This window comes from Falco biarmicus, chromosome 3, assembly GCF_023638135.1.
Source record: "Falco biarmicus isolate bFalBia1 chromosome 3, bFalBia1.pri, whole genome shotgun sequence".
NCBI lineage: Eukaryota > Metazoa > Chordata > Aves > Falconiformes > Falconidae > Falco > Falco biarmicus.
Window position 1 is genome coordinate 29,359,196 of NC_079290.1, and position 11,795 is coordinate 29,370,990.

Here is an 11,795-nt window from a genome sequence, read left to right on the forward strand (position 1 = left end):
GGCAAATTAACCACTGAAACATCAAAATTCAAGACATATTTGTAATGTAAAGTAGTACAGGTTAACACAAAACATAATTCAAAATTTATTCTCCCCCCTCAAATCAGCAGTGTGCCATGGGCTCAGCAACAGGCTTTATAATCACTTGCACACTTACATTACAATTAGTCTGCTCAAATTAGACATTTGCATTACCACATCCTTGATAATAAAAGACAGTTTAAAACCACCTCTCTTGCATGAAGCTACTGCAAAATGTGTCACTATTCAAGGGACAAGTAGAAGTGAAAGAGGTGAAAGCAAATATTTAAAATTATATGCGAGCTGCATTATTCTGAAGAACACAAATTTGGAATTAAACATTGGCAAAGCCACAGCAAGGCAATTTCTTCCAAAACATTTGAGTACTTTGAGTTGCAAGAGCTCAGTGCTCTTAAGATTGGCCTGTTGTTGCCCCATTCCCAACAAACTGCTCAGTAAATACAAAGTTATTAAATTCTTTATCGGCAAAACCACACTCCTCCTCACCAAGGCCTAACATGGATGTCACACTGCTTTTAAAAACTGGTACTAGTCAGTCCAGATCACCCAACAAATGGCTAGCACTCCACCCAATTTACACATCACATTTCTGTAGGATAGCCCCAGTGAGCCAGCTGCTCATGCACAGCATGCAGCCGCGCCTCTGCAGAAAAAAAGGTGCCAAGGTTTAGATAAATTCTTTGGATACAAAGTGTTGCAATTTCCCCAGTAGCTTCAGGGGTTCTCCTGGGAAGTATGAGCTTAATGCTTGTAACACAGAACAGTCAGGCTAGAGACCTGGTCCTAGAGCTAGTTACCAAGATTTAGAATAATGAAAATAAGTACTTAGTATGAAATAAAGAAAATACTTGATATTATGTCATAATTTGCTGTCAGCACTCTCAGTATTAGGTATTCTAATGATAAGGCTTTAATGATGATATATCTTCCTATCTTTCTGATCTCTTATAGCCAAAAATGTCAGGATAGATGTTTAAAAATCTAATGGGGAAAAAAATCCAACAGATTGGAGTGGCTTATAGCCTGGTGTTTGCATCTTTATCTTATAACACGGAGAACAACAGGTGTGAATCTTAAGTCTCTTAGAAGCTGGGTGAGAGTTTTGGCCGTTAGAACATTTTCAGTTGAAAGGGACCTACAACAATCTGCTAGTCCAACTGTCTAATCAGTTCGGGGCTGACCAAAAGTCAAAGCATGCTGTTAAGAGGCATTTGGACAATGCCCTCAAACACTGACAGGCTTGAGGCATCAACCACCTCTCTAGGAAGCCTGTTCCAGTGTTTGACCACCCCAGTAAACAAATGCTTCCTCATGTCCAGTCTAAACCTCCCCTGGAGCAGTTTTAAACCATTCCCACATGTGCTGTCACTGGATCCAGGGAGAAGAGCTCAGCATCTCCCTCTCCACCTCCCCTCCTCAGGAAGCCATAGAGAGCGGTGAGGTCACCCCTCAGCCTCCTTTTCTCCAACCTGGACAAGCCCAAAGCCCTTACCCGCTCCTCATCGGACATGCCTTCCAGCCCTCTCACCAGCTGCGTTGCCCTCCTCTGAAGGCGTTCAGGGACCTTCACATCCTTCTGAAATTGGGCCTTTCTGTGGGCCCCAGAACCACACACAGTGCGCAAGGCGAGGCCGCAGCGACACTGAACGCAGGGACAGGCGCCGCTGGGGCCGCTGGTTGTGCTGTGTCCGATCACCCCAGGGTGACCCAGCACCCGTGGCTGCCAGGGCACGCTGCTGACTCACGCTGAGCCTGCTGTCACCAGCACCCCCAGGTTCTCAATTGTGGTGTTTCTTAGTAAACTTAGGGGCATAAACCTTTGTTCAGGACTTTGGCCAGTTTTGCTAGGGAAATTCTGAACAACACAGGGCTTAAGCAGCTTTGCACCTTGGCTCAGTTTTAGGTACTTAAATGCTTCAACTCAGTACTCCTATGAATGAGTAAAGTGAAATAGAGAAGGTCCATGAAACTCAAAGGTCAGGCAGCCAAGTTCCTAGTCAATTTCAAACATCTACAAGTGGATCCAGAAAGCCTGTTTTCCTGCACCACTTGACCCTAGAACTATCACTGCTGTATTGAAGTTCTACATGAATAAAACGACAAGTGGATTGCATTTAGTACTTGATATGTTATAAAGTCTACCTATACAATATTGCTGTGAAGCTAACTAATGTCATTATTTGCCTAACATCTTGAAACTGTATCAGATCTTAGTGATATGTTTTGAAAGACCACTATAATCTTTTTCCAAGCTGTTACCCTGCTGCAACTGTGACAGGTTAGCATCTAGAGAGAGCCTCTACTTCAGGGATCCTCAAACTACGGCCCACGGGCTGGATACAGCCCCCCCAGGGTCCTCAATCCGCCTCTCCGGTATTTACAGAACCCTCCCGCCCCCCCCCCCCCCCCAAGCAGCCGCAGATGACTGCCTGCCACTTCATCCATGCGCCGGCCCCGTTTAAAGTTTGAGGACCCCTGCTCTAATTAGTCACCCAAAAGAGAAGTCAACTACTCTTACCTGTGAATACCCAGCACCATCACAGTGACAAAAGCTGCTAACAGGACCAATTTTAAGGAACACTCTATTCTGCAGCTGATACCTCCTCAGACTTTCTGTTGATACTATGAAAAATTTCACCTTGCATCCAAGAGCCAAGAGTAGATGAAGTATATTCACTGCTGAATTTTTGCAAAGTACATTTTTCAGCTTGTAAATTAGTTTTTGGGGTTTCATGAACTTTTGTTAATGAAATTAAAAATAAATAAAAAAAAGAAACACACCCATCTCATTCAAGGAAACTCGAGTCCTACCTCAACCATGCTTACACAAAGCCACATATAATTTCAAGTTCCCATTCAAAACAATGACAGTTACAGACTCTCATAAAAACAGTTTGAAGAAAATTGTTAATTTGTACTTACAAAGTGTTTTTTATTCATCTCACTCACTAATATACTGAAGTATTTTAGCTAAAAGCCTGTCTCCTAAAAATTCAGCCTTAGGCTTACAATCAACACAAATAAAATTTTAATCCAGACAGTCTCAGTTAAGCCACTGAAAAGCAAGTACTGGGCGGTTTAGCTACAGATGTTGCTACACTGGTCATAGAAAAAATGAAAAAGTACTCTAGTTTTGTGCAGGGGACACAGAAATAGATGATTAAAAAAATACACGCAATCCAAAAATGCATTACAAGTTAAGAGACAATGCTTTCATGAATTAAGACAGCAAAGTATCACTATTAACAGTCATAGAAACAAATTCCCTTTCCTGACTAGCAGATATGTAATCCATATCACTCATCATCACTCATGTCTATTTAGATCCCGACTTGTGTTCACAAGTGTATGTTATGAGTTTACTTCAAAAGGTATTCTAGAATAGATCTTTTTCCACTGTTTGCTGGACTGATATAATAAATTCTCATTTCTGTCTAGTTAACTGTAAATATTGAAATAAACAGAAGTAGGAATTCCCTCAAAATGAGGGGATACAACCAAATGCACAGCTTATTTAGAATACACAGTGGTTCTTTTTCAAAGGAATTTAGATACAGTGTCGTCTGACACTATACTAATTGCATGAGCAAGTTTCCTTAAGGCACTGCACAGAAATCTTTGTTGTGCCATTTCAGTAGACAATATAAAGAAAGTGCATGTCAAATTTAGTAACTTCTTCATAACACAACATAACAAATACCATTTTTATTCCTACTACTTTCTTGTGCAATCCTTCCCCTTTCATTAAGTACTGCATGAAATTCTTAACGTATCTTTTGTACTCATGACTGATTAGACTTTACGTTTTAGATTTTTACAAAATCCTTCTAAGTAATTACCATATGGCTGAAAAAATCCTGGAGTTGACACATAAATAACTGACTGATGTCATGCTAGGCTGCAGACTAGATGATCATAATTTCCCTTGCTCTAAAATCTCCCAGGCTTTGGGGTGGTAAGGCAAGTACTTTTTCTACCACATCAGTATTATCTCAAATACCTTTTCTTCACATTCAAGGCTGTATTTCATAAGTAATGCAGTGGCATATAACACAGACACTTACAGTAAAGGTATTTTAATTCCTTCATTTCCTTAAAATAATTTTAAGTACATCAGCATTTTTCATATTTCTTTCTTTCTAAATTATTTCAGATAGGAAAAATCCACACTACGATACAAATCAATGATCTTTAGATCAAGTTCTTCTTTGTCTTCCAATCAAAGACCTCTTCATCTTTCCCTTCTGAGTTTGTAAAACAGTTAACATAAGCAGCTACAATGCTACAGAAATATACATTAGCAGCAAAAATAGCTCACCATGTATCTTATCACTTTGATGCCACTGTGTTAACAGAAAAAATTATATACAAGCTAATTACCAAGTTCATAGGTAGTTCTGTTACTTCTGGTACCATAGTGACTTCACACAAATGTACTTAAAAGGCTTTTCCATAAAAAAAAATAAAATATTTAAAGTTTAATTACAAAATACTTTATTTAAGTAGTTTTTGTACAATGTGCTAGTTACTATGCCTAGATGGACAATTTCTTGGAATGATTAGTCTTCTAGTAATTGAATCATCCAAGACAGGAGAAAAACTAACATCAAAATTGTATTAGATCTAACCTTCAATTAAAGTTAATTATTATAAAATTAACTGGCTATTCAAAGAGTGACATAATTATGTACAAAAGCTGCACTGTACCTAGAAGGTTGAACCGAAGTACAAACTAGTACTTTCATTACAGAACTGATATTGAAATAAAAAAAGGGGACAAAAAAAAAAAAAAAGCCAGAAGATTCAGAGCTAAGAGTTATTGCAATAACATTCAGCTTAGTTTAATAAGAGAATATAAAATGTACACAAATATACATAAAAGCATGCAAAGTATTTTCAGGTACTAAAGCATTCTCTTTGAGTTTGATAGTTCTATGTCATCAGCTATTTTAAATCTTATTTCAAAAGGTATTGCCTCCAACTTGGTCCCAAAAATAAAGTTAGATCTTCTAGAAGACAGACAGCAGTTTACACTCTAATCTTGCCTGTTCTCTGGGATTCTGTTTGGTGGTCTGTAAGAGCACAGCGGGACATGGGAATGCTAACATCAGCTGAAGTGCAAGGAGCGAGGGGAGAAAGCACAGGCTCGTTCCCAAATCTGTTATAAGGTGCTTTGTCCAGATAGCTTGGTGCCTATGCCCATGTTCCCAAATAATCATGTAGAGTTCCACAAAAGCTAGAAACCTCTGAAAATGTTTAAGGCTCCAGACAAAGATATCCAGGGTATATGCGTTTGCATCCAAAGCCCAAAACATGAAGTTAAGGCTGCATTCATGCCAGATAAGAAACAGGGAACCAGGCTGAAGATAACAGCCCAGGACAGAAAGGATGTTAGAAGAGCAGAGCAGTTAAGGTGACCAACAATAGATATTATGAATCCACCCATGCAGAGAACCCAAATAAAATAATATATACTGGTAATTTTTAAGACTTTAGCTTTTCAACGGAGCTCCCTTCCAGCTGCAAAAGCTTAGGGATGTTCGATTACTGCATACTACATACACTTAAAGAGTTTTGTTAAAGCAACATCTCTTCTGAAAAAAGAATTAAAAAAATAAAAAATACCAAAACCAAAGACACCCCAACACAGCCTGTGGGTCCAGGCAAGTTTCAAGGAATAATAAGAGCCAAATAAAGATCACTGCATCTTACAAACACAAAGCCAATAAAGTATTTAAAAAAAAAAACACCTGAGCTAAATTTTAGGTTCATTGCATTGCATCCCTGTTCAAGCTGGTAAGACATGAGCACAGTTATATATGACAACATTTGCCTGTACAAGAGCCACAACACCAAAAGACTGCACTGGATATGTGTGTACCCAGCTGATATATAAGCAAAGATGAAGCCAGGAATCACCCACCAGCAAACTGCAACTATCTGAAAGGGATCAACATAGATGACAGCAGCAAAATCCTAATGGCACCAGGTAATATAGCAAATTTGGTAAATCCATCCCGAAGTCATCATTTGTTATTAGGACAAACTTTCCATCTGGTATAGCACTGAAACAGTTTACCCAAAGAGGAGGTTTTCACAACCAAGAGAGGAGATTTCAAGACTCAACTGGAAAAAAACACAAGCTGATCTGACATATTGCTGGCAACAGCCCTGCTCAGCACAGTTGAAATTCTAGAGGTTATCTATTCCTTTCTGATCAGCTCTTCTTTGATTCCATAATATACACATTAAAAAAGATTTTGAATGTTCACAGGAGGAACACACCCTATACAACCGAAATCTAATATCCACATCAGCTGTACCAAGAAAATGAGGAACTAGAAGTCTTGAGAGAAAATACAGAGGCCACCAAATACTTGAAGGAAGACAAATCAGGCTCTTTACAGAAGCACAGAAAACAGGACAGGGTCTCTTGAAAGATTTTCTCCTCTTCCAGAACAGGATCAGAAATACTTGGTTAACTATAATTATTTCACATTTTAAAAGGTATCCCCATGATAGAGACCATGCAGTCTCCTCAGTCTTCTAGTGACTCATAACCCAATTAAAACATGAGAAAATCTTCCTTGACATCCAATCTAAGATTCCCTGAGTATGATTTATTCCATCCTTTCTTGTCATCCATATAACTCTTGCCCTGTCTCATCTCACTTATTAGAAACACGTTTCCAGTCTATTTTATTCCTCTTTCAATGGCCATATTGTCCAAATCTCACATTATTTTTTGCTGCATTTCTCTCAGCTCCTTCACTTGGACTACATCTGGACACAGGACCCTAGGCAAGACTTGCTACACCATGCACAACAGAAAACAGCTTTATCTGTCTCACACACCCAACTCCATAAGTAGTCAACTAGATAAGCAGAGAAACCAACGATCCCTCTGCTAAGACTTAAACCAGTTCATATTGACAACACATTCCAAATTCTGTACCAAGTGTTTTACTTGGTCAGGCTTGTCTTTAAGGCTGTTTAACAGAGCCTCTGATCTAATCCACACAAACCAACTGATCAAGTCTGTCCCTCAATTATACTTAGGTTTAGATACAACTGAAATGATGAAAACTGGAGCCATAATATAGAGAACACAAATCTGTGTTTAGTATGCATAATTAAAAAGAGATCCTCCTTTAGTTTGTGACATTTTGAATTAATTACTCTATGCAATTAGTAAATATGACTGCAAAAGCAATTCAGTTGGTGTTCGTACTGTAAAATAATGCTTACTAAAAGAAGAAAACTGTCTACAACAAAGCCTTTCTCTTCACACCCCATAACTTACAGAACGTGCAAAGAATTACCATTCATTACTAAACAAACAGCATGGAATGAATGTAAGAATAACTAACTGCAGGGAAAAAAAAAAAGGACTTGCATAAGCAGAAAGACAGTAAGTACTAAACAAACGTTTATCTGTGCAGACCAACCTAAATAATGTCGTCAATTTCTTTTAGATCAAAGGCACAGACTGTAACTACTGGAAACAGAACATACCTGTTCAAGTACATCCAGCTTTAACTCAAGTTTACTAAGTACAACATCTCCTCCCCACAGTGACAATTGTAGATCTGAAGGCTTCAAGTTCTTTATGTAGCGATTCACGTAACTCATCAAAATAGGAGTTACATAGGACTCCAGCATTCTGGAGGATATCTGTATTACAGGTCAAGCACTACGAAAAAAGACAAGACAGTGAGATATTACTTACAAATCTGTCAGCCTGATTTTCAATAAAGCAACAGTCACGTTGTTTGGATGTATGAAAAACTGAATTTCAAATTCTGCTTTCTAAACATACATGTCTATACATAGACATACATGTACTTACACCTAAAATGACCTACACGCAAAGATGAAAGCATACATATTTACATTTATGAATTTACAGCTTACATGTATATATACACACATATATATGGGAACGAGTAACTGGCTTGCTCGCTACCAAAAGAAAAGCCAAGCCAAAGAAACAAAAAACAAAAAACAAACAAACAAAAAAAAGAGAACCAGGAGGTAAAACAGCCTACCATGATTCCATATAAAACTTACCTGACAGAAACCCTGTCACATTTAACCGATAAAAGCCCGTGCTAAGACATCAGCTGAGATACACCTCCCGGATCCGGTACCTCGCGCGTCGCGTACACGGCACAGGTGCCCGCTTCGCGCCACCCTCGCCTCTCAGCAAAGCAATACCCTTCACAACCCCGGCTGAAGTTACACCAGGGCTTGCCCACCGCTCCTCTCGCACCCTCTCTAGCACCCCCGCCGTCCTGAGGAGACACCACCCCCCCCGCCCCCATCACTGCCGCAGCCTCTACCGGGCACCCCCCGCCTGCACCGCCAGGACACCCCTCACACCTTCCACAGCCCCACACCCTCTCAGGACCCCTTTACCTGCCCTTCCAAGCACTTCCGAAGGCTCCGCGCCCCCCGCCCAGCCACCGCCCCCACCGGGCCGGCCGGGCCGCCCGAGCCCCGCGCAGGCAGCCCCTCCCGCTCCGGCTCCGCCGCACGGGCACTTCCGGGTTCGCCGGCGCGTGTGCGCGCTCCCTCCCACAGCCGCCCCCCGTGTCCCGGGGTTTGCGCCTCAGCCGGAAGGATTTGCCGGCAGCGCCGGGGCGGGGCCGGAAGCCGGAACTGAAGCCGGCCGGAGCTGGTGGGCGGGGCCGGGTGGCCGCTGGGGAGGTGGGTCCCGGTGGACGGGGACGGGGGCGGAGCCTGCCGGGTCCCCGGGCACGGTGTGTGCCGCCTCCTCGGGGGGCAGGGGTGCGTCCCGCCTCCCCACAGGGCGCGGAGGAGCTCGGGGAGGGCAGGCGTTAGCCTGAGGGGCGTTATCGTGGGCTCTGTGGCTTCTGCCGACGGCCGCTCCAAATGGCGACTCGCGCTGTTACACCGACGGGGGGCCGTGTGGGGCACACCTGCGTGATGGCAAACGCCTTGGTTGTTTCCGCTGTGTTTAATAAAGATGGACCTTTTCTGTTTTGCTTTTGCGTGGCGTTCTGCTTAGGTTCTGAATTTCACCGTTTCGAACGTGAGAAGAAAGTAACTCCGACACACCTTCGCCTTTCCGTGTGCCCAGAGCTCTCCTCAGGAGCTGCTGACAGAGAAGAGCCCTCCCCAACAGCCCCGAGCCCTTTTGGGTTGCTCCTGGCTGCAAGGAAATGCCCTGGCAAGGTGTGAGTTAATGGTTCCGCCGAGGTTGGCATGTGGATGGTCTGGAAAAGAGCTGGGCCCTTTTCTTTTTTTTTTTTTTTCCCCAAGCTGAAGTGCAGTAGGCAATGCCTGTGGGCATGGCTTTGATGTACAAAGTGAATAACCCTTTACAAAAGTCCCTGAGTTTTAACGAAAAGCCTGACATATGCTCGCTGAGTTATATATTCCTCCTGGAAATTCCAAATCCTGTGTGTTGAATCTGCACACTGTAGTTAAGTGGCTGAAAACAGAAAAGAAAGCAATATATGGCGTGTTGGGTAGGTTCCTCTGAAGCAGAACCGAGGGGTGAGCTCTCAGGTAGGAGTCTACCTCCTGTAGCAGTACATATGTTGAAATCTGGCTGAGCTAATCAAGGTCTGAAGGCTCCAGCCCCTGATGGGTTAGCTGCCTATTCTGCCTCTGGTATACACACGCTGAGTTAATCATGAACCTACCCTCGTTTTACATACACCATTGCCTTGCTTGATTTGCCATCTTCACTCATGAATCACAGCTGGTAAGACAGCGTTCACCTCACAAAGAGTTGAGGCAGCAGCTTGGACTGCTTTTCCTCTTAGGATAGTCACCACTCCCGCAGCTCATACTCGAGCATATGTTTGAATTTCAGCAGCTGTGGCATGTAACCTGTGGCTAAGAGGTGACAGAAGGCAGGTGAGAGACAGAAACATTTTAACAGAATCAGTGGTCCTTAATTAAGGATGTGCTTCTGACTTACAGTTTCTCTAGTGCTAACATTCTTGAAGAGTTTACACAACCACTGCATGTTTCCATCCTTCTGCTAGAGTTATGGGAGTGTTGTGTTTTACTGCTAAAACTTTTTGGGAGTCTGCACTGCAAGCCAGCTTAGTGAAATAATCTATGTTAATGGAAGCAACCTTGTTTATAGCACAGCCTCCTTATAGAGTTGCATTGCCAGAAGAGAGGGGATGTGCCAACAGATAAGTGTAATGTTGAAGCACACCCTCAGCATGCATCAAAAGACCTCATTTCAACAGAAAAAAACATTCTTCTGTGTCTTTGTCCATTATGTGATTACTTTTGAATGACACATGCTATCAACACTGGAATGTTTTCTGAAAGTTTGTAATTGAAGAACAACGCCCTATTTTGGTGAAAAATCAGTAAACTAGAAGAAGAGCAGGGGAGACACGTAGTGCTGCTGGCAGCTGCTTGGCAGACCTAGCAGCTCAGAACAGCTCTGTAATTTTCCTGGCAGTTATTAGCATTTCATTATAACTACCTCCATCTCAGTTCAGTTCAAGTATGTTGACGCCCTGAGTAATTTATTTCCTACAGAAAAAAAAAAAAAAAAATGGGAGGAAGGAATCATGTGGGAATCAGCCTTTGACAGAAAGGAAATGGGTGGCATGAAACAAAAGTAGCTGGAGAGAGTTACAAGAGGTCCCTGCCGTATAAAGGATGAGAGCAGAGTACACCGGGAATTTGCAGGTAACAGGTGGTGTGTAGTAATGAATTTGGGCATACTAAAGCAACGAGGGCATGTCTGCTGGAAATATTAGCTGCCTGAGCTAGTCCAATTTATTCGATATTTAAGCAACTCGGTGAAACATGCAGGATATGTATAACTGAAATGTGCAGATGTAGTGGTATGCACATTTTGTTTGTTCATGTAACTTGAGCAATTCCAAATCTCTTAAAAGTTAACAAAAGTAGATACATTTTAACCTGGAGACTGGGAAAGCGTATACAACATTTGGCCAGAAGTGAATATTGGACAGGACTTCAAGGGAGTCCTCGGGAAATGTATCTACCTGCAGAGGACTGTATCTTGATGAAAGAGATTGTTGGTGTGTTTCTAGCTTCCATGTTGTGGCTGCTGTGGCTGATCTGCCATTTTCTGCAACAGAAAACAGGATCAATGAAGTGCAAAATGGAGGAGGAAAATAGAGTTCATAAAAAACGAGGAAAGTCAAGGAAAGGTAGAGGATGGTTAAGTGACTATCTCACTACCTGAGGCTGCAGTCAAGAGAAAAAAAAAAACAAAACAAAACAACACAAGGAAATGAGACATTTATATAGATTTTTAAATGTTTGGTCCAGGCTGTTTGCAAGACATGAAAGAATAGACATGAGAGAATCTGAGGTTACTGAGAAGGAGACTTGAAAGACAACCTGTGAGAAACTCCTTTTTGCACTGAAAAAAGGTTTTCAGTCCTCTAACCTTCTCCTTCACTATGTCCCTAAGCTAACATAGGATCCTTTCACTGGGTTAACTGACCCAGCAAACTGCTGTCTATGCCTGTCCTGCTCTGATTCTGCCTGTCCTGCTCCAATGCCTCCAGATACAGCAGCATGGATGTGGACAGTTGGTCCCAGGAACCTTCAGTCTATTCACGTGGGAGAAGGCTTTGCTATTTTATGATTCTTTATAGCCTACTGAGGTGCACCATAGCACTAGACTGATGGCATGAAAGAGTTGGTAGTCCTAAATAGTCAATGCTAATAGAGATATTTTAGAAACATATGTGAAGGAAATAAAAATTACTTTGGCTTCT

General features: G+C 41.9%; 1 protein-coding gene across 7 annotated transcripts in view; it reads right to left on the reverse strand.

Annotated features, from left to right (window-relative positions):
* VPS13B (vacuolar protein sorting 13 homolog B) overlaps positions 1 to 8,624 on the reverse strand; it is a 477,114-nt gene extending 468,490 nt beyond the window's left edge. For 3 of the 7 annotated variants that reach the window (XM_056333224.1, XM_056333225.1, XM_056333222.1), the window contains exons 1-2: positions 8,461 to 8,615; positions 7,558 to 7,735 (exon numbers count right to left, since the gene is read on the reverse strand). In XM_056333224.1, the coding sequence (XP_056189199.1) occupies positions 7,558 to 7,704 (147 nt within the window). In that variant the 5' untranslated portion in view covers positions 7,705 to 7,735; positions 8,461 to 8,615. Of the gene's footprint in view, positions 1 to 7,557; positions 7,736 to 8,112; positions 8,219 to 8,460 lie in introns of those variants that run through there. The other 4 variants (XM_056333228.1, XM_056333229.1, XR_008820995.1 and 1 more) reach the window with 3 other exon arrangements.
* Positions 8,625 to 11,795: the final 3,171 nt, after the last annotated feature.